Here is a 22,602-nt window from a genome sequence, read left to right as displayed (position 1 = left end):
AATGTGAATAATGGATACTGATAAGGAACAGACTTCTGACAGAGAAATTTGTTTTTGTTGGGTCAAACTGACATCAGCATTTTCTGTAATTGGACAGAAACTAACTAATGTGAATTCATAGCCTACTTTTTTTATAACATAATGGGTGACATGACATCTCATTGAGATAATCAGTCAAATGTTGTGGTTGTTGTTTTTAATGATGCCGTTTCTATTCGAGTAGTTCTTGTCCCAGGCTGTATGATGTGAGAAAATATCACACATTATGTTTTGGTCACAGACACCACCAACAAAGTGTAAGTGTGTGTGTGTGTGTGTGTGTGTGTGTGTGTGTGTGTGTGTGTGTGTGCGTGTGTGCGTGTGCGTGTGTGTGTTGTTTGAGAACAACTGAATGACATTGGTGGACAGAAGCTAACTTGAAATGGAGCAAGACTTCAGCTCTTTACTGGTGGTCATAACTAACCTTGAATTTATTACAAGAGTCATATCCAACGATATTCGTAGCCAGTGAAATACTGAAAGGGGGCTTTTTGATTTCTTGTTTTAACCTTAATGTTTTTCTCGCTCCATGCTCTTACATGGTCGTGGTGACGTTATCAAACGTAAACGAAGCCTTAAACGAAGGCGGAAGTGAAGGCAGGATTTTGCTCTCGCTTCTGCGCTTTTCTTGAGCCACCACGCGGAGTAAAAAATGTCCCACAATGCATTGTTCATCATGGCGGCGCCCTGTTGTCGGCGTGTGTGTAAACAGTTGTAGCCAAGAGAATACAAACAAGTTGTAGGTTTCATGAGTCGTTTCAACCTCGCGACGACCTCTGGAATATAAAGAATAAACGAATCAAGCGACGACGAGGCAAAGATGAAGATTAAATCCAAGTCTTCGTACCACAAATCTGAGAACACCTACAGGGTGAGAGTCCAGACACGTAAAGTAGCATGATGCTAATAGAGGCGCAGGAGTAGAGTGGAGATTAAACAACTATGTTTTAACAGTTTATTTAACTTGTATGTAATATGCAAGTTATGACCGAGCACGCGGTGTAATTCGTAGTTAATATCACTCCGATAGCACAGCCTAATGTCATGGAAAAGATTACAAGTAGCCCCATTATTGAAGAGTGGTTGTCTTCCAGCTTCAGCAGACATTTCTCCTGATGTGTTTTGTTTCTTCTTTCAGTTTCTCACTTTTGCTGAAAGGCTTGCCAATGTCAACATTGATGTCATCCATCGTATTGACAGGACTGGAGCATATGCAGAGGTTGGTGCAGTCAGTGTGGCAACATAATGGTTCCTCTCTTCCAGAGAGACCTTCTCTGTGTGTATACTGTATTTTAACGGTAATTACTTGTTTGCTCCTTACGCAGGAAGTAGAAACCTACTTCTCTGAAGGACTGACAAAATGGAGAGACCTCGACTTGACAGAGCATTTCAGTATGTATAAACTAGAGCGCAAACCACATTGTCAGGACCAAAGACCCCGTGTGTTTTATAGCCAATGAATGCCTTTCCTTTTCACAGCTACTTTTTTGAAAGAGGTTTCCAACCAGAGCCAGTCGTTCAACTTGCTGGTTTTCCACCAGGAGTCGATAGTGGCGAGTCTGAAAACGCACCTGGCCGTCAAGAACAGTTTGGCCTACCAGCCGCTGTTGGAGTGAGTTGCCGTGTTTTTCCCCAGAGGAAGGGGGGGGGGGGGGTTGTTGTTGAACTACAAGGTGACGTACTTAGCCGTGTCTTTCCTCCTCCAGCCTGGTGGTGCAGCTGGCCAGAGACCTGCAGACAGACTTCTACCCCCACTTCCCTGACTTCTTCATTCTGATCACCTCACTGCTGGACACCAAGGACACGGAGGTCCTGGAGTGGGCTTTCACCTGTCTCTCCTTCCTCTACAAGTACATGTGGAGGGTCATGGTGAAGGACATGACCAACATCTACAGGTGGGAAAATAAGATAAAGTCAGACTCTGTGGATGCTGTGTAGGTGAACATGGTGGATCTCTTCCCAGCCCCCCACTTTGTAGCACTCACCTGTTATTACCTTTCGACCCCACAGTTTAAACAGCACGTTGTTGGAGCACAAGAAAGAGCACATCCGCACGTTTGCAGCAGAGAGCTTCTCTTTTTTGATGAGAAAGGTGAGCGATGTCAAACATGAGCTTGTACATTCCTTTCTTGTGCCATTTTAGTTTTTCACTGGTGTCTCATTCTGTCAAATAGGTTCCAGATCTCGATGCCCTGCTGAGTCACGTGTTCTCAGACCTGCAGCAGCACCCCAACAAGGCGGAGGGAGCAGGTCAGCTGCTGTTTGAAATGTGCAAGGGAGTCCGAAAAATGTTCCACTCCTGCGCTGCAAAAGTGAGTTTAATTTCCAAAGAGTGGGCGGGGGGGCACTTAAAGGTTGTTTGCTGCTAAGAAATGTTAAACTGTGTCGTGTGTAAATGTCACTGAATTGAAGACTGAAAAAAGCTGTGTAACAATAGACACAGTAATCCTGAATGTTCGGTTCCTCTCCACCTATCTCGCAGGCTCTCCCTGTAGCTTTGCGTAAGCTCGGACCCTCAACCAACACAGGAGCGTCTCTGCCGTGGGACACCGTTAAAGAGGCTCTGGATCACATGGCGCAGGCTGCTGCCAATCACGTTGACCGAGAACACTTCCTAGTTCTGTGGGAGTCCTTACAGGTGGGCGAGATGTCCGATCATCGGCTGTAATCGTTCCTCTCTCCACCCGCCATAGGTTTTTTTTTTTTGTGCATGGTGTCTGATATTTGTGTTGTCTCCATGTACAGGTCAGTGTGGTGGAGGTCCTAGCTGTTGTGGAGGCGAAAGGAGAAGAGGCGGAGCCGGCAACAGAGCAGCTGGAGAGGCTGCTTTTCATTCTCCACACCCTGGTGTCCCACAAGAACGGAGCCAAGATCACCAAGCCGGAAGCTGTCTGCCAGGTAACAGGAGAACAACAACTCTTCAACAAGAACAAGTCATTCATTCCCCTTCAAGTCAGTAATAGTCTTTTTTGCTGTATTTTCTTCATCATCTTTCCGGCAGACGGTGTTGAGGCTTATTCAGAGCTCGTCTCTGTCGGCTTCTTGTTCGCGTCTACTCCTCCAGATCACCTCCTCCCTGCTCCTCGGGGAGAACATCACCCTGCCCAAAGCACTCACCCAGGAGACGGTTCAAAAGGTGTGTGTTTGGGCTAAAGGGGGGAGGGGGATAGCATCTGTATGTCGTGGAGGAAATGTATGTACGACGGAAAGAAAGAAGTTAGTGTGATGGGCTTCTCTGACTCTTTCTTGTTCACAAGGTGTTTGGCAGCACAATGGGACACGATCTGATACTGGAGTTCACCAAGGAGATGTTCACCATGAAGCAATTTGAACAGGTGAGTTGTCAATAGAGTGAGATATATATCTCTATCCATCCACTATTGTTTTGGTTCTTTTTCTCTCCACCACTCGCGGACACTTACCTTTCTCTCCCTCCCCCAGCTCTTCCTCCCGAGCCTGTTGCGTTTCACAGCAGGGTTGTTTGGCAGCGGCGACCTCCTTTCTCGCCACTGTGGCCTGGACGCGCTGGTCAGTCTGATCCTCGCCAAAGCCCCGGCCCCCACAGACGGCTCCATGGCCTTTGAAACCTACCCACTGCTGTTCACCGGACAGACTACAGGGTGAGATACTGCACTATACATCAACCATTTTATTTTTATTTTGTATCATTTTCCATAATAATGTTTTTTCTTGTCCAGCAGAGTGTTCGGCGGTCAGGCCAGCAGTTCAACATCAAAGCAGCCGGCGGTCCCAGAGCTGGTGCTGTCGCTGATCCAATTCCCTGGGGAGCAGAACCAGTCCATCACCGACCTGTCGCTGCCCTGGGCTGCCCTGGTGCTTCTGCCACACCTCAGGTAACACACACACACACACACACACACACACACACTATGTATGTATACACTAAGATTTTGATATGGAAAGTAAAACAAAGGAATATTACAGCATGAGCCTTGACCTGAGAAAAGGTTACACCTGCTCCCTCACTTACATCCTCACACACTCTCTTGCAGGCAGGCTTTGCAGAAAGGTCTCACCAAGGTATTATATTTATGATTCTGATATTGTATTTACGTTTTTCATTGTTCAGGCCCATTGCTCCAGCTAGTGTTGTTCCAGCTGTGACCGCTTTCTTAAATCACATCCTGTGTGAGATTGAGGCAGAGAAACTTGGAAAAGGTTTGTATTTTTTCTTTTTGTCTGAATCGGTCAGAAGCGTGAAATGCAAAATGTTCAACATCAACTAAAACTGATTTGTGGTTTATTAGGGTTGCAAAGAGAAAACATATGTCACCCTAAACCGAAGCATTTGATAGTTGATTAATCTTAGTTGTACGTTTTAAGTAAGAATACCGCATATTTGCTGGTTCCGGATTTTCTAACTATTTGAAGGCACTTCGGCTTCAGGAACTTGATGGACACTTAGTTGTGTTTGACATTTTATCCACTAAATTATGATTTTTAATCAATAATGAAAATAATAATTTGCAGTGCCGAAATAATGATGTCACTAACTGTTTAACAATCAAGCCAGTGAGCACCAGTTGTGGTTCTTTGACTCGAGGTAATCGCAAACATCTAAACAGTATGATCATCAACAACGTTTAAGAAGAGGAAAGTTTCAATTCCCACAAAGAAGTCAAATCTCTTCCTCTTTGGAGTTTACCCAAACCCAGTGTAAAAATGAATAAGATTTAAGTAAAGTTTTGCTGTTCCTGAGACTGACTTAAAGCCCCTCTGTCCCGTCCCCACTTCTCCAGCTGGTCTGTTTGTAGCCGGACAGGCCCTGAGCTGCCTCCTCACCCTGGACGGCTCTGCCCAGCTTCTCTCACTGGTCACTGTGGACAAGATCAACTCAATCCTACAGTAAGTACCGCATGTGTGTGCATTAATAACTTGTGTCAGTTCATCAACAGATTGCTAACTATGGGATAAAAAGAAAGAAAGCTACAAGTTACTGATGTAAAAACGTATTGTACAGGAAGTTCCCCACAGACCTGACTGCCCTGCTGCTCGGAGACCTGTACTACACTCGCCTGTCACTCAGCGGCGTTTCAGAGCACCTGTCCCACAGTGCACTGCTGGAGCTCCACCAGATGCTGCACGCCAACCTCTCCTCCAACATCTCCAAGGTACGTCTGCAGTCACAGCAGCGGGGGCTCGAAGAACTCACCTGTCGTTACCTGTAAACTGTCAGAGAATATCCAGGGACAAACGTGAACACGTTGCTGTATCCATCACCAATTTCACCACTGAATTATTTTCCAGATTCGCCTGCTGACTCTGAGGATTCTCTCTCAGTTTGAGGCGGAGCTCCCTCCACAGACCGAGGTACGACCGTCAGTCCAGATTCTCATGAAATGCCATGAGATTTATAAAACGATAATCTCATGTATTTACATGTGTGAGTGTCTGCCCCTTCTGTCCAGGGCGAGGAGAGTGTGGAGGTGCAGCCAGTGTTCGCGATGTGCCTGCAGGCTGAGCTGGTGCCAGCCTCGGTGCAGGACTACAGGGACAAGCTGCTTCACCTCCGGAAGCTGAGACACGACCTGGTGCAGCGCAGCCTGCCTCGGGGGCCACCTGGCACCTTCCAGCAGGTACAGATGACCCACTCCCGTTGTCTCTTCTTTCTTTTCATGAGTTGGAAAATAGCAACACCATGGTATTGGATCATTTATTCCTGTGACAGCAATTCTATATGCAAATGGCAAAAAATATGTTAATTTTCCTTCAGGTGCCTCTGGGATACCTCATCGCAATGCTGTACGTCAACTTCAAGCCGCTGTGGGAAGCAGTCATTGAACTTCTCGTGTGAGTATAATAGAATCTGAAATAACATGCGTATGGTGTTTAGATTAATCTAGTCAGAACCGTTCTCAACATGTACAGACTATTCTAATAGGCCGTACAGGTAAACCTTTCATGAATATATGTGAACATATTCTGCCTAATTTATTGAGCATAAATAAATCTCATTCCTCCTCACAGGAGCCATGCCAGAGGGATGGACAACAAGGACTTCTGGAGGGTCTATCACAAACATCTGGAAATGGTGGCAGGGATAGCTGGTAAGGCTGCCTGCTGTGTCTTCTTCATACGCTCCTGAGTATAATCTTTGTTCAACGTCAGCTGTTAGATTCTTGGACCCCACAGCGTCGGTGTACTGAACTGCAAAAGAAATGGGACAAAAAAAAAGTCACTCTTACTCTCTCTGTCACAGAAAAAGAATTACAGGAGAGCAACGATGAGGATGATGATGATGATGAAGAGAAGGAGTCTGGTCTCGAGGGCGAGCCGGGCTGTGATGTCATTGAAAGCGGGGACATGGGGGTGCTGTTCCTGGAGCAGCTGAAGTTGACCTCCAACCCCAACGAGAGGACGGACTTCCCCAACTTCCGCAGCCTGCTGTGGCGTTGCATGACCGAGTTCCCCGACAGAGTGGAACCGCGCAGCCGGGAACTGAGCCCGCTGCTGCTCAGGTTCATCAGGTGAGCGTTCACGGCGTTTAATGTGTGTTTAGGAAATCATTTCCCAATATTTGGTGACGGGCAGATCTGTGCCATCAGTGAGTCCTGTGTATCTCGCCCTGATGTTTTTTGTGTTTTTGTTTTGTTGTCAGGAATGAGTTTTACCGCACCGACATGCTGGTGGCCCCAACCCAGGACTTGAGGAAGGTGAACGACGCGACCATAGAGGAGTCTGGGATGGCGGTGGAGGAAGACGAGGAGAGGGGGGATGACGAGCAGGAGGCAGAGGAAGGAGGCAGACAACAGAGGAAGGCTCCTCCCAAGAGAGCTGCTGCCAAGTAAGACCTCACGCTGAATGTTGTCGTGATAGTCAATAACTATTACACAAATTAAACAACACGGTTTCCTGTTTTGTTTGAGATTATATTATATTATTATAAGTATGTCAACAAAAAGTGAACATCATCAGGGCTTCTTTGGTTGTTTCTTCATGGCCAGTACACCGGTACTGGTGTTATATAGTATTGTAAGTTTAACTGAACCGTATGTGGATTTTATTTTTCCCAGACATCTGATTTGCCATCTGAAGGTATTCGCCAAATTCACCAACCCTAGCTGTCTGTACCTGGAGAGCAGCCTCAGTGAGCTGTATAACCAGGTAACCCTAACGCATCTTATAACCATGCCAACATTAGAGCTGCCTTTTTGTTGTGAAATATCCAGGTTGAGTCTAAAGTGCATCAAACATGCCTGATATGTTTGTCTGTGTTCAGTTGCTCTGCCATCAGGACCAGCAGATCCAGCGAGTGGCACTGGAATGCCTTCTCACATACAAAGACTCCAACATAGTACCATACAAGTAAGAAAACTACCGTAACCACCTGAAAAAATGGACAGAAAAGCAAATATACAGTAATACGGCTCTTGAAGCAACAATCTCTCTTTCTTTCTGCTCCTCAATGAGGTCATTGTGAGCGTCTTCGATAGAAATCAGAGCCCTCGCCCTCCACCTCCTATGGTTACAGGCGGAGGAATGTTAACTTCCAGCTCATTGTTGACTGCTGAACATCATGCCCTCTATTGTCTGTTATCAAGCTCTCCATTTACTGAACCTCCAGGCAGCCTACCTGCAGACAGATGTGTATTTCTGAGGAAGTTTAGCGTTACAGATGATTGTGTGTGGCTCGTTGTTCAGGACGAGGGCAGTGAATAGACCCTGTGATTCCCTTTTTTTTGTATGCTGTTCGTAATTCTTATCTTATTAATTGGTTATGAAATAAACATAGTATTATGTGGTTACATTATGGGCAATTAGGATTTTAAAAAAAATGTTCCATCTTGTTCAAGACATGAAACCACAACAAGCTGCCGGGGTGATGTGCTCTGACCTTTTTGTTTTTGTGTGTGTACAGGGAGAATCTTGAGAAGCTACTCGATGACAAACACTTCAAAGAGGAGATTGTCCATTTCAACATTTCTGAAGAGACGGGAGTGATTGATGCTTCGCACAGAACCAGACTCATCCCTTTGCTCATGAGGTGTGTGTGTTGTTTACTTCTTTTTATGGTATTGGTTCTGTGTTTCATTCATCCGGTAGTTTGCATGGAATCGGCTTGTTCTTCTGCTGCAGGCAGCTTGATCACGTCTAAAGCTTCAGGCATGGCCCAAGATGCATTGTAGGAACAGCAGACGTGTTCATTCATAAGTGATTGAAATCTGGTTTTTAATTACTTTACCCACAAAAGCTATAGGAGACCATTTTCATTATTGTTGTATTTCCCTGGTAAATAATGCACCATAGCTTTGATTAGATGTCTCAGTCACCGGCCTTGTGCTTGCTGTTTATTACACAGGATCCTGTTTGGCCGTCTGCGCAGTAAAGCAGGGAGTAAGTTTCAGGGGAAGTCGTGCGCCGCCTCCCGGTCCTCCATTATCCTGCGTTTTCTGGCAGGATGCCAACCTGAGGAGCTGGGAATATTCATTGACCTGCTGCTGGAGCCCATCTGCCATCACAGTGAAGGTAGGACACGTCTATGGTAGAAAATGAAAGTTTCTGAGTCCTATTCTTTTTTTACCACAGACAAAAACACGGTGTACCATAGAGATAGATATATACTTTATTAATCCCCAAGGGGAAATTTGTTGTCATAGTAGCACCCAACACTTTACAGACTTAGTTTAAGTGTGTAGTCTGTGCCGTACATTTTGGGATATAGCGGTCATCGTAACGAGCAGCAACACCGTAAAAAGTGATTGACATAGAAGTGATTAATCATCCTGTCTGCATAAAACTCTTGTGGCTTGTTTATGAAATCATAATTGTTTGAATTAGGCTCAAATGTGTAGTTGATCCGCATAAAAAGATAATGAGCAAGTTTTTCATATTTAATCAATTTAAATTTAAATTTTAAAGGTGAGAGGTTTTGCTTGGTTATTACATCATAATTTACTTAATATTTAGCCTTTTCCGAAGTCCCTAGTCAACGTCTTTGTCCTCAGGTTCCTGCCTGGCAGCGGTGGAGAAAGCAATAGCTGAGACAGACGTGGGGGCCGTCCTGCCGCTGGGCCGACAGCACAGCCTGCTGAACATCATCAATGTGGTGATCCAGAAACTGGGCCACCTCATCCACATCTACCTGCCCAAGGTGCTGCAGATCCTGCTGTGTGTCACCGCCTCTGTGTCCGTCGTCCTGAACAACAGGGACCAGGTAACCAGGATAGGGACTGATGAGATTATTTGTTAATATCTTAAGATTCTTATACGTTATGAATTACCCAGACAACTTGAGAGTATCTCAAGACTAGCAAATTAAATACAACACTTTTAACAGCAGGATCAAAATCCCCTGCGTTTGGAGACGCAAGCCTAAAAAGCGTTGATCTCCCCCTATTGTCCGCAGCTGCGTGCAGGTTGCATCGGTCCTCTGAAGAACCTGAGGCGACTCGGCATCCTGAGGATCCAAGACTTTTTTGACGGCTTCGACTCCTACAGCTTCAGTGCGGACGAGCTGGATGCCGTCTTTCAGGCTGTGGTCTGGCCTCAGGTACATTTTGCAAACAAGTTTGTTTTAGCAACAACGGTATTTTTTTCCCCTCCATACATGTCTGGTTTACATTTCTGTTTGTGCAGGTGTGTCGTCTCCCTACAGAGAGCCCTTACTCCCCAACCCCTCTGCTGAAACTAATCCATGTTTGGTGCAAAAATGCCAGGTTTGAGTTTTCTTCTCTTCCGTCTCATCCATCAACCACAACAATTTTCATTCACGTCATGCCATCATTCATTGTCATCCAGAGTGAGTTTAAGGAAGTACAAATATTTTCTTTTGTCCGTCTCAGGTACTTCCCCCTCTTGGCCAAGCAGAGGCCGAACCAGCCGGAGTGTGATGTCCTCCTCAACGTCTTCGCCATCCTCTCAGCCAAGAAAGCTTCCCCAGTGACCATCGGAGTGGTAATGGACATAGCTGAGTCCCTAGCGACCGCTGAAGACTTTGTTCCCTCGGAGGCTGAGACGGAGCTGAGCGTCACCGGCTGTGTGTTCCCACAGCCTAAAGAGGGCTCTCTTGTCACTGCCGGTTAGCAGAGTTCGCCTTATTTTGTCCCTAATATATATATATCTTTGAATTCCACTATCTGGCTACTTGTCACTGCTGGATAAAGTTAACTGTGCCTGTTCTTGTGTGTCCTCCAGATTCACTACGTCAGGGCTCCAGTGTGCTGCTGCCTCACATATCCACCCTGCTGCAGTACCTCAGTGGAGTCGTGCGCAACACAGACCGACTCAAGAAGAAGAAGTTCAGGGTACAGGTAGCAAAAGAGCTCAACATCCTCTCCAAGTAAGGTTTTCATTTTCATGTGAACGCACAGTGTGGTTTTTCAGTTTTACTGTAAAAATATTCTACATGCAGTCGTCTCATCAAACTCATTCTTTTTTTTCTCCATCAGGGTCAGTCGATTTGTGAGCGACAAGGAGCAGAGCTCGGTGCTCATCAGCTTGCTGCTGCCCTACCTCCAGAAAGGCTACAACCCTCAAGTAAGACTTCTTAAATACACTGTACAGAAAGCTTAAATGAGATTGATTTAAAATCGAGAGCTTTCTGCCTCCAGGGCTGTGTGTACCACCTCCAACCATCGCTACCTATTGATTGATTTAGGTTGTGAAGAGTTGAGGTCAGGCTCAGAACCACGGTCATAGATTTTGGTCTTAAATAAGTGACGGAGGTGGGACTTGCAGGCATCTGTGCCTGGGATGCTTAACTCAGGAGTTTGTAATAGGTTCTACATCTTCATGCTGCACATGAATGACCTTTGCTGTGTGTTTGTTTCAGGAGACAGAAATCGACATCCTGGCCACGGTGCAGAACCTGCTGCGGCAGTGCGTGGAGCCATCCACTTTCCTGCGGCCGCTCGGCAAACTCTTCGCAGTCATTCACAACAAGCTGCCCAGGCAGGCCCTCACCAATGTCTTCCAGGTACAGCAGAGAACCGAGAGAATCAAGAGCGCATAGCATACCTGACCCGTATTGCTTGTGAGCTTCTTTATGAAGCGGAGAATTGCTTTTCTGAAAAAGAAAGTATCTCAAACTGTAATTTAAAGTCTGCACTGCATTTAAGTCAGCACCCCCTTCCGCTCTGGAAGTACAAGTGAAAAGTCTTGGGGTATTTAACAGTTGTTTAGATTATCGGAGGTCGAGTGTTTCTTAGGTTGTGCGTCTATGCATGCATGCACTCACATGGACGCCTCTCTTGTGAGGTCACGCCTGTTTATGAACCGTCCTCCCTCTTTATCTGCCTTTGCTTTCAGACTCTGTCCGATCTGGAGCCTTCCCTCTCGTACATCACTAATTTAGCAACAAAGGTAAGCTCGTTTGTTACATTCACACATTGCGACCAGTGAGAAAACGCTCATTGTTTCCTGCTCGCCGTCTTCAGCTCAACGCATTCGACAGTCGCCACTTGGACGAGGTCCACTTTGATGTGCGCCTGGCGGCTTTCCAAGACGCCTCCAGGCGGGTCAAAGAGATGACGACTCTGGACATGGACTACATCTACACCATCATACACAACTGCTTTCACACCTTTGAGGTAAGCAGATGTATGGCACACGTATACTCGTCGGAATGAATCCTACTTCACTAGCGTCATTTTCTCGCCTCCTTTCGCCCTGCAGATTGGTGACATGTCGCTGGGAGACAACGCCACCTTGTGTCTGTCTGCAGTGATCACCCAGCTGGCGGCGGTCGGTGCTGGAGAGCAGCTCTACAAGGATGTCGTACAACACACCATCCTGGACGCTGTACACAAGGGGCTGCGCAGCAAGACAGATGTAGGAACTCGCACCTCTCCTCACAGCTGTATTTAGAGCTATGTTCTAAATATTCAACTTCTTAAGTTTAAAAATGTGGTCTCTTGCCCCCCCCCTTCACTCTCCTAGACTGTACAGCATGAATACACCACAGTGCTGGCCTGCTTGGTGAAGACCTTTCCCTCCAAGAAAGAGTTCCGAGACCTGGTACAGCTCACCAACTACAACGACCTCGAGTCTGACTTCTTTGAGCACATGAAGCACATCCAGGTAAGAGAGAACCCATTAGTAAGCCTTCCTTTCATTTTGATCTGATCTGAACTGAATGTGAATATGTTTTTTACTCTTCCTGTTTTAGATCCACCGGCGTGGGCGTGCCCTGAGGAAGCTGGCCAAGCAGCTGACCGAGGGCCAGGTGGCGATGACGCCTCGTTCTCTCCAGAATTACATTATGCCGTACGCCATGACAGCCCTGCTAGATGAGAAGATGCAGCAGGTGACTCAGGCGTACATTCAAAATGCACGCGTTCTGTTTGATTTGTTCGTGTGTCTGACTCTCCTCTCGCGCACTGCAGTATGAGAACGTGATATCAGCGTCGGTGGAGATTGTGGGCGCTGTGTGCCGCAGGCTGACCTGGTCCAAGTACCTCTACTACCTCAAACACTTTGTGCACATCCTGCAGACGGGGCAGGCCGAGCAGAAACTGGCTGTTAGGTAGATTTGTCTCTTTTTAAACCATTGCATTGCTTTTCATTGACCTCTTGAATTTAACATGATTTGTTGAAGCGTTTTGTTAACTCTCTACTAAGAGGCTCTCCCCCCGCCCCCCTGTTTCTTTTCAAACTCCAGTTTGCTGATCACAGTCCTGGAGGCTTTCCATTTTGACCATCAGACCCTCAGCAGAGAAATGGAAGCAGCCAAGGCCAGAGAGGGTGAGTGACTATTCCCATATAGAATTGTCAACTCAGACTGCTTCAAAACAAGTACAGAGTTGGAAAAATGTTATGCCATGATGTGTAAAATGGTAAATGTACTTGAAAAGCACTTTTCTAGTCTTCCGACGACTCAAAGCTCTTTAACACTACATGACATCATTCACCCATTCATACACTGATGGGAGGAGCTGAGGTTCCACCTGCACATCAGGACTAACTAACATTCACACACATTCATACACCGTAGTCACAGCTACACAGTGAGCATTTTGGGGTTAAGTGTCTTGCCCAAGGACACATCGACATGGGCTGGCGAAGCCGGGGTTCGAACCGCCGATCCACTGACTCGAGGACGACCCTGCTCACCACTGAGTCACAGTGTCCTATTGATTAAACAAAAGATCCTGAATCAAACTACATATCTTTGTCAAGCTGGGAGAGCTGCAGTCGACGCCGAGGATGAGGACCAAGCTGCAGCCGCCGAATCGGACACAAGCGATGATGAAGAGGCAATGGAGGTAGACGGTAAGACCGCTCCGACTGACGTCGCCATGGAAACGGACACCACCAGCGGAAAAAAGCATGTTGCCTCTAAAGAAGGCGCCATCTCTGAAGCCAAGAGGCCAGCGGATCCAAAGCCCTTCGCAGTAGCCAGCGGGCTGCCACAGAGCACAGAGGAGCTGGAGTCTCTGATCCGTGCCATCCACCAGACCGTTAGCAACAGCGTGCTGCCTCGCCTGCACAAGTGTCTCACTGCAAAGGTATACCCACACAAAATGCAATCTTAGTCTATCGCGAAAGCTCTAAACGGCAGTAAAACAGTGGAAGTGTGTTTTGTTTCCTTTTAGATAAAGCGTGACGATGAGCACAAGGCAGTGAAGTCGAAGGATGTGAAGGAGGAGGAGGTGGCGAGGATACCGATAGGCTTCGCCATGGTCAAACTGATGCAGACTCTGCCTCCTGAAATCATGGAGGCCAACTTGCCTGGGTATGCGCTGTTTACCAAGAGAGTGTGTACCGTGTAATGTGTGTGTGTTTAGTAATATGTGTAATTTGTCTTTCTGTTGGTAAATATGCGTGTCTGTTGTCCAGGATCCTGATCAAGGTGTGTGTGGTGCTGAGGAACCGCTTCCAGGAGGTCCGCGAAGTGGCGAGGGGAACTCTGGTGAAGATCATTGAGACTTTAGGCTACAGGTACCTGCAGTACCTGCTCAAGGAGATGCAGGGGCTCCTGGTCAAGGGCTACCAGGTAGGAGCGCACACAGGGACACGACCATTAAAGCATGTCAGAAGTGTCCCTGAAAGTCCTAATCTATCTGTTTGTGATCCCGTCTACCCAGGTCCACGTGCTAACATTCACAGTACACCAGCTGCTGTCAGTCCTCAGTCCAACCCTGAAGAGTGGTGACCTGGACCCATGCATGAACATGCTAATCGATGTAAGAACGCTTCACGCCACAAACCCACAAAGACTTCATTATGTCGGATTATAGAGATGGCTTAGCAGTTATTATTTAATCTTTGTTCAAAATGTTATTTGGGTTTATTTTTTATGTTTACTCCAGATTTGTGTTTTTGGACATACAGTTACCGTTTACGTTCATCTTTCTGTTGGTCAGATCTTCAACAGCGAGCTGTTTGGGCCCGTGGCCGAGGAGAAGGAGGTGAAGGGGATCGTCTCCAAGCTGATGGAGGCTCGGCACAGCAAGAGCATGGACTCCTACGAGCTGCTGGCCCACTTTTGCAGCAAGGATAGCGTAACCAAGTTCCTATTGCCACTGAAGGAGGTGAGGGGGGAAGGATATATATAAATAAAATAAATAAAAAGACATGCTTAAGTGTATATGAATCAATACGTGTTTAAACTTGTATGATAGTGCATTGAGAGTCTTTCTTACAAATACATAAAGCATAGAATTTTACTTTCAGCTCCTGGAGAACTCCTTTAGTCTGAAGGTGTGTAACAGGGTGGGAGCTGTGCTGAGGCGGCTGGTCCTGGGTCTGCTCGTCAATGAGGGCATGACTTCTCAAGACATCTTACTGCTGTGCCACAGCCTGGTCAGCGAAAGTCTGCCGCTGCTTACCAAGAGAGACCGGTACACACACAAACACACACACATGCTCACTTTAATTTACAGTAAATCACTTTAATGCTTCTATCCACCTGCCATGTATGACACTGTATATATATGTGTGTGTTTGTGTGTGTGTGTAGCGAGAGAGCCAAGGCTAAGCCTCCCCCAGACCCCAGACTGCCCCCTCCCAGCTGCCTGCTCCTGCCTCCAACTCCAAAGAGAGGCGGTCAGAAAGCTCCGGTCAGCAGTCGATCCAACATGTACATCCTAGTGGACGCTGGCCTCAAGGTGCACATTGGAGAAACCCCCAAAGCTACGATTTAATAATGTAATGGATTTGTTTTGGTCTTCTGAAGTGTTTGCCATCACGTGTGTCCGCCTGTCTTCTCAGCTGCTCCACCTGAGTCTAAAGAAATCCAAAGTGACGTCATCCGATGCCACGGCTCTGGAGATGCTGGATCCTTTCGTACCGCTGCTAATCGACTGCCTTAACTCCATGCACGTCAAGGTACTCAAGGTTTATGGTTACGAGGGTGCTTTTATCACCCCTAACTTTGAGTATCGGTCAATCGGGGCCCATTCCCATATCTGAGATCGTAACTTGTACTGTCTCCACTATCCTGCACCCTCTTCCTCCGTCTCTCCTCCCTCCCAGGTGATCACAGAGGCCCTGCTGGCGTTCACTTGGCTATTTAAGTTCCCTCTGCCGGCAGTGCAACAGAACGTCAACCAGCTGACCATGCAGCTCTTTGTCCTGCTGAAAGATTACTCCAAGGCCGGAGCCGCCCGTGGGGAGAACTTCCTCCTCGTCCAGAACTGCTTCAAGGTACCAGAAATAATAAATGCACATGCATGCACACACACACCTGAAGATGGATAATAAATGCACATGCATGCACACACACACACACCTGAAGATAGACGGGTGAGACCATCTGTCAGTTTGAGGAACACAACCTTTTTAGTTTTGAAGCTAAAACATTACAAAGTAGCTAAGGACATTAATATTGAGGTTCCTGTAACATGAAGGCAGCTCTTACATTCTTTTGGTTTGTGTGTGTGTGTGTGTGTAAATTATGAAAAGTCGAGAAGAAACTGCTTCATGTTGATTCTGTCTGTCTCTCAGGCCATCACCATACTGGTGAAGAATGTCAAACACAACCAGATTTCAGAGACACAACTACAAGTGCTGCTGGGATATGCCGAGGAAGACATCTACGACCAGTCTCGCCAGGCCACGGCCTTCGGCCTGCTGAAGGTAGCCAGTCAGATGTAGACCACATGTTTGTGGTGCTGTGCAGAAAGCTTCATGCCAAATCCTTCCTGGATGTACTGCCCCCTGAGCTATGTTTTTATATGTGTCTCTGATTTTGTCTCTGCCTCCTTCAGGCAATTCTGTCCAGGAAGCTCGTTGTTCCAGAGATGGAGGAGGTGATGAGAAAAGTTGCCACGCTTTCCGTAAACGGCAGCAACGCTATGATCAGAATCCACTGCCGACAGGTAGACGCACATAAAAGAAAAGGCCACGTTTCTTCTCTTTGCTGCAGACCGAAGGACAAAACTATGTTTCAAAACATGTTTTGCAGATCTATCTGAAATACCTGCTGGACTACCCACTGGGGAAGAAGCTGAGAGGGCACTTGGACTTCGTGGTGGCCCAGCTGAACTACGAGCACGACACGGGCAGGGAGTCTGTGCTGGAGATGCTGGCCTACATCTTCCAGACGTTCCCTCAGGTGCGTACATGTAGTTAATACTGCTTTTGTATGACTGCAAAATTACCCAGGGTACCCGCATATAATCAATAATCATCCGTCCAATCACAGTGTTGCTAACCCAGAGCACTTTGCATACTTTCCGCTCAGAACCTGCTGTTGAAGTACAACGGCTTGTTCTTCGCCCCGCTGGCCCTGGTCGTGGTCAACGATGACTCGGCACGCTGTAAGAAAATGGCCACCATGGCCATCAAGGCCCTGCTGGACAAGCTGGACTTGAACCACCAGAACAAGCTGTTCTCCCTCGTCAACACCTGGCTGATTGCAGAAAAGGTACACATCCACACCTGTAGCGCAACAATTTTACACATTAAAGTCATTCCAGTTCTTGTGGTAATTTGTTAGTCTTAAATGATTTTGAATAAGATCTATTTTGAAGCGCTAACCACCCCACCTTGCCCTCCCAGGCCAGCCTGCGGCGTCTCGGGGCTCAGCTTTGTGGTCTGTACGTGGAGCTGGAGGGGGAGAAGTTTGCCCGTCGCATGGACGACCTGCTGCCGGTGCTGGAGAAAGAGATAAACCCTGACAAATACGAAGATGTGAGGCCACGCGTTCACACAATCTATGGCCTCACGTTTTGAAGCCAGAGTGAAAAGGAAAGCATCTTAACCCTTTTGTGTTTTTCAGATCGAGGAGGAGGAGGACGAGAGAGGAGCAGACAGGCTGCTGTTCAGTTTTCTGACTCTCTTCACCAAACTGAGCAAACACTGCGGCCTGCTGGAGCTCAGCAAGCCTCACGACACCCTGTGTAGTATCTGGGGTAAAGGACCGACACACACAACCTCGCTGTCACTCACACCTGCACATTTCACACACACACACACACACTCAATTTCTTTATGCCTCCACGTCGGCGATAACTGGCCGGAGGGGTTATGTTTTTCCGAGTTGTCCGTCTTTATGCTTTTCTTTACATTCTCGTGAACGCAATATCTCCGTTCTCTCGAGGGAACTGCTTCAAATGTCCCAGTGACCTCTCATCTGTCCCAGTGACTTCACATCTGTCCAAGTGACCTCACATCTGTCCCTCACATCTGTCCCAGTGACTTCACATCTGTCCCAGTGACCTCTCATCTGTCCCAGTGACTTCATATCTGTCCCTCTCATCTGTCCCAGTGACTTCACATCTGTCCCAGTGACCTCTCATCTGTCCCAGTGACTTCATATCTGTCCCTCTCATCTGTCCCAGTGACTTCACATCTGTCCCAGTGACCTCATCATCTGTCCCAGTGACTTCATATCTGTCCCTCTCATCTGTCCCAGTGACTTCATATCTGTCCCTCACATCTGTCCCAGTGACTTCACATCTGTCCCAGTGACCTCTCATCTGTCCCAGTGACTTCATATCTGTCCCTCACATCTGTCCCAGTGACTTCACATCTGTCCAAGTGACCTCACATCTGTCCAGTGACTTCACATCTGTCCCGTTCTTGTGAATACATTTCATGTCGTGACCGTTTTCTTCAAATGTGTCACAAAACATCCACCTGGACTTCGGAATGAACTGGTTTGATTATACTGGTCGAAGGTCACCTCACGTCCAGTCCATTCTCGTGAACACTATCTCAAGAATGCCTGGAGGGAATTTATTCAAAATTGTAAAGCACAATTCTGGCCATAACTCAACAGATTCATCTGCTTTCTTTATGACAATATCAACACACACACATGTCTAATAGGACAGAATTATGATGTGATTTCGGACAGACATGGATGGTTCGCCAGAGGCGTACGACCACGAGTCGGTAATTGTAGTTTTCTCCTGCAGGTCACATTGAAGCCACCTGCGGTACCCTCACTGCTGGGTGTGGCTGACTGCCTCGCAGCTGTTTGGTCAGCTGTTCGCAGCCCATCCGGCAGAGCAGCTGGTTGCTGTATGGAGAGGAGAGGGAGCTGCTTCACCTAAGTCTCCAGCCACAGCCTTTATCACCAGCAGCTTGGACAAGAAGGTAAGAGCTGTACTCCTTTTTTATTTATTTTTTACTGTGATTTGATTTCAGCATAATGTTCTCATTATTTAAACTTTTTTTTTTTGGTAATAACATTTGACAACAGATGAGAGAGTTGGCGTTATCTTTCTGCCATCAACTACAGTCCAAGTTCCTAGACATAGCGTCAGGAGAGCAGGTGCCCTAACTCCACCAAAACACACCTACAATTTCTATCAAAGATAAATTCAAATCGCATGAGTCGATTGACGGAAATGTTCTGCTCCGCCCACAGGTGATCAAGAATCTGCTGTTCGTCGGCAAAGTGATCTACCTCCTTTCTCCCGAGTCTGATGTCACCCCCCCTCAGGAAGAGTCGAAAAAGGAGGAGGAGGAGGAGGAGGAGGAGGAGGAGGAGGAGGAGGAGGAGGAGGAGGAGGAAGAAGAGGATGAAAATGACAATGATGATCGGCCTCCTTCCCTGCTGTGGTTGATAAAGAAACTGTCGCTGATGGCCAAGAGAGAGGCAGCAAACACTCCCAAAGTTCCCCTGAGGGTACGTATCGGGTGCTTTTACTTATGCTAATGTGTCTTTGCTTCCTCACTCTTGTCTCTACCTCACTGGTTAACTCCTCCCAGCGAGGATGTAAGAGACATGAGTGAGGAGGAGCTAACAAATGCCAAATGATAAATCCTTGGTTTTATTGTGTACATTTTGTGGGGCGTGACAGAAAAAAGAATTATGATGCGAGAGGGAAGGGTACATTGCAGGATACCAAAATGTCTACATTTAAATAATTAGAAGGGTTCATTTTCTAGTAGATGTAATAGTTATGATTTCTCAAGTCCACAATTACCATTTATAACAACATAAACCAGAACCGGCACTTCAATTTATTCAAATTTCTAACATCGAAAACCATCTCTCCATCGACTCGGTTTTAAAATAATAACATTTTCTTTCCCTCTACTCTCCACACTGCCACAGAGAACGTGTGTGTTCAAGTTCCTGGGAGCGATGGCCATGGACCTGGGGAAGGAACGACTGGGTCCCTATCTGACCACTCTCATCACTCCTCTCTACAGGGAGCTGGACAGCACCTATGCAGACCAAGGTACCTGCTCCTAACCCTGTAGTTAAAACAAAAGCCTAAAAATGTCATGTATGTGTCATATAAAAGGCAGAACAGCGAAATAAACCTCAGACTCCGTTCAAAAATGTCTCCATGTCCAGATCCCACCCTGAAGAACTTGGCACAGGAGCTGATCGAGCTGCTGAAGAGACACGTGGGGCTGGAGAAGTTCTCTCTGGCCTTCTCTGCTGTCCAGAAGGAGTTTTCACAGAGGCGAGCTGCACGCAAACGACACAGAGCCATGCAGGTATGACGGCTAAAAACACACACACACACACACACACACACACACACACACACACACACAGAGAGAGAGAGGGCCAACGTCACTCCTACCAATTAATTTATTTGTCTTCTGTTTTTTCCCCAGGCGGTGGCAAACCCAGAAATCGCAGCCAAGAAGAAACTTAAGAAGCACAAGAACAAAATAGAAGCCAAGAAGAGGAAGATCGAGTTCCTCCGGCCCGGATATAAAGCCAAGAGGAACCGTGGCAACGCGCTCAAAGACCTGGCCATGGTGCAGTGAGCAAGTTGGCGGCCACTTGGGTTTATCAAAGGCGCTAGGTGGGATAGAAAAAGCTGGCCAGTTAACCCAGGAAAGAGACTCCTGGGATTTAGCTGGGCGTGTCCATGTTCTTGGGGATTAACCGGCTGCCGATTTCAGAAAAGTCTCACTCAAAATGAGATATCATGTAACCGCTGTTACGCGTCAGGATGTCTCTGTATTGCTTAACGACATCAGTTCATATGAACTCAATGTTTTTTTCATTTTATTTTTTCTAGTCTAGAGTTGTCCTCAGATTTATATCCTGTGAAGTTAAACGTACTTTTTGTAATTAAAAGGATGAGACATTTTTACTGATCATTCGTGTCCTGGTATCTGTTTTGAAAATCAAACCGTCTTTAAAGGCAACGTAGACATGCGTATAAAAAGAAAATAACACTAGGGTTAGCTTACGTATGACACAGCGCAGTAAAGTTTTCAGGAGCACAAAACAATGTTCAACTGCCGCAACAACTTGGTTAAAATTAGTTTGTTAACTAACGATAATTAAACTTCCCTTTGGATAAACGGCAGCCCCTTCAACATGTGGCAGAAGATGTCCACGTGACGCGAAATGCGTTAGGCGCAAGTGTAAGTTGATTAAAAACAAAGACCTCCAAATGAGTAAAGTTCATACATTTCCAGCATCTGACTTTCCTGATAAAATATAATTAACGTCTACTCCAGTGATTCCCAGCTGATTTTAGTCAAACAAAATTAAGTGAAATGTGATTAATAAATAAACAACCTTTCTTGAATCAGGGGAACCAGTACTTGCAAACTGCATTGCTTCCTGTCAAAGATCACCTGATGACAAAAAGAGCGTTGACAACATTGGAGATAACTGGTGGCGGAAAATGTTAATTACATAATTTTATTAGATGTTTTGATGAAAAAGTATTGAATAAATAAAATCTAAACTGGTATCTGTCCGCAGCCCGGTGGTTGGGGACCCGCTGCCTTAATTCATACATTAACAATTCTTTATTACACATAAAAAATATTAAACCACATTAGTACGTACAACTTAATGTTCAACAATGACTTCCAAGCATGACATCATTTGTATTTGTTTGGAAAAAATTTTTTGGGTGTGTTGCTGAAACTGCAAAGGAGTGAGTGAAATTTGTGTTAGAACAGAATTTGTTTTCCTTCTATTGTAGGAATAATATTTAATAAAATCTTGAATCGAGGCTAAATTAATAAAACTAACAAGCTTCGTCTTGAACTTCCATTTCAGCTCCTGACGGCTTGTAGAATGATTGTCAAGTCTCAACACGTAAACATGAAGGAGACAGACTCACTGACACTTTGAGCCAAACTTGTGTTTCATTTATTTTCATAATGATAAAATAATCCAGTGAACGCTGCTGTGAGACATTTAGTCACCAGAAATACCTGAGAATCCAACGCTGCAGGTTCAAAGCAGAATTTGACCTTTGACCTTTGATTAAATTGTTTATCTGAATGCTTCTTAACGGTGTTGACTTTCAGGTTTATTATGCAAGGTATGTATAAATGACTCAAAAGGTTCGGCTAATAGGAAGACTAATTTCTGCAAGCCTTTATTTTGTCATCTAATGAATGTTTACAGTCGTAAGAGCTCATTTATGTTGTATTTGTTCCATTGCTCTTACAGTGATTTCTGGAGATTAATTGTGAAGGAGATAGATATATTTATGTATAAAGGCCTCTGGAAACATCAGTACGCTTCATCTTTGTCCATCTGGGGTCCACTGCAAGTGCTATTCTATAACTCACTGACATTTAATTTACTTTTATAATCTTGTTAATTATTAATACAAATGTATAGTAAATGGTCCTAAACTCAAAATCAGACTTTAGCCCATTGAGACAGGATGTATTTATTATTTCCATGTGTTTAATCTCATACGTCTGTGACTTATCACAGACTTAAACTTTAAGTGGGCGGAACATTCCATCAAATCACATTACAAGACTTTCAATTCAATTCAGTTTATTTTGTATAGCCCAATATCACAAATTACAAATTTGACTCAGAGGGCTTTACAATCTGTACACATACGACATCCCTGTCCCAGGACCTCACATCGAATCAGGAAAAACCCAAAAATAACCTTTCACAGGGAAAAAAGGGAAGAAACCTTCAGGAGAGCAACAGAGGAGGATCCCTCTCCCCGGATGGACAGATGCAATAGATGTCATGTGTACAGAATGAACAGCATTTACAAAGTTACATAAACACATTACATGAATATGACAACGTATGATTGTCCAATCCATGAAACAGAGGGCGGGCGGGGCGATCAGCAGGGGCAATGCGGGAGGCCGGTTCACCAGGCATCAGACACCTCCAGGTCCAATGGACCCTATGAGACGTGAAGTCACAACGACTCCGGGGAGGAAGCAGAGTTAATAAGG

The 22,602-nt window shown here is 46.0% G+C and overlaps 1 protein-coding gene across 3 annotated transcripts; it reads left to right on the top strand.

Annotated features, from left to right (window-relative positions):
- The first annotated feature begins 703 nt into the window (after positions 1 to 703).
- Positions 704 to 20,518, top strand: utp20 (UTP20 small subunit processome component). Of its 3 annotated transcripts, XM_034526208.1 has the most exons (61): positions 704 to 910; positions 1,178 to 1,258; positions 1,365 to 1,431; positions 1,519 to 1,651; positions 1,746 to 1,934; positions 2,050 to 2,131; positions 2,214 to 2,351; positions 2,522 to 2,677; positions 2,785 to 2,937; positions 3,041 to 3,175; positions 3,297 to 3,374; positions 3,481 to 3,659; positions 3,738 to 3,893; positions 4,130 to 4,218; positions 4,800 to 4,905; positions 5,021 to 5,171; positions 5,308 to 5,370; positions 5,469 to 5,636; positions 5,774 to 5,850; positions 6,028 to 6,107; positions 6,260 to 6,527; positions 6,659 to 6,844; positions 7,074 to 7,164; positions 7,280 to 7,365; positions 7,919 to 8,044; positions 8,360 to 8,526; positions 9,006 to 9,214; positions 9,407 to 9,550; positions 9,637 to 9,716; positions 9,843 to 10,078; positions 10,195 to 10,339; positions 10,449 to 10,536; positions 10,832 to 10,975; positions 11,308 to 11,361; positions 11,436 to 11,588; positions 11,674 to 11,829; positions 11,938 to 12,078; positions 12,167 to 12,304; positions 12,384 to 12,523; positions 12,659 to 12,741; positions 13,177 to 13,505; positions 13,593 to 13,732; positions 13,837 to 13,993; positions 14,085 to 14,183; positions 14,364 to 14,531; positions 14,674 to 14,840; positions 14,960 to 15,107; positions 15,211 to 15,327; positions 15,475 to 15,645; positions 15,946 to 16,077; positions 16,209 to 16,319; positions 16,406 to 16,555; positions 16,685 to 16,867; positions 17,002 to 17,133; positions 17,222 to 17,379; positions 18,375 to 18,543; positions 18,650 to 18,721; positions 18,818 to 19,078; positions 19,511 to 19,637; positions 19,757 to 19,902; positions 20,026 to 20,518. In XM_034526208.1, the coding sequence occupies exons 1-61, from the start codon at positions 860 to 862 to the stop codon at positions 20,179 to 20,181; spliced, it is 8,460 nt and encodes a 2,819-aa protein (XP_034382099.1). In that variant the 5' UTR covers positions 704 to 859; the 3' UTR covers positions 20,182 to 20,518. The 3 variants fall into 3 exon arrangements, with proteins under 3 accessions (XP_034382099.1, XP_034382098.1, XP_034382097.1); XM_034526207.1 differs by lacking the exons at positions 18,650 to 18,721; positions 18,818 to 19,078; positions 19,511 to 19,637; positions 19,757 to 19,902; positions 20,026 to 20,518 and having other exon boundaries at positions 3,741 to 3,893; positions 17,222 to 17,354; positions 18,363 to 18,521; XM_034526206.1 differs by lacking the exons at positions 18,650 to 18,721; positions 18,818 to 19,078; positions 19,511 to 19,637; positions 19,757 to 19,902; positions 20,026 to 20,518 and having other exon boundaries at positions 17,222 to 17,354; positions 18,363 to 18,521.
- The last annotated feature ends 2,084 nt before the right edge of the window (positions 20,519 to 22,602 follow it).

Source organism: Cyclopterus lumpus, chromosome 23, assembly GCF_009769545.1.
Source record: "Cyclopterus lumpus isolate fCycLum1 chromosome 23, fCycLum1.pri, whole genome shotgun sequence".
Classification (NCBI taxonomy): domain Eukaryota; kingdom Metazoa; phylum Chordata; class Actinopteri; order Perciformes; family Cyclopteridae; genus Cyclopterus; species Cyclopterus lumpus.
Note: the sequence above shows the minus strand (reverse complement) of the source record. Positions and strands in the feature narration are given on the sequence as shown.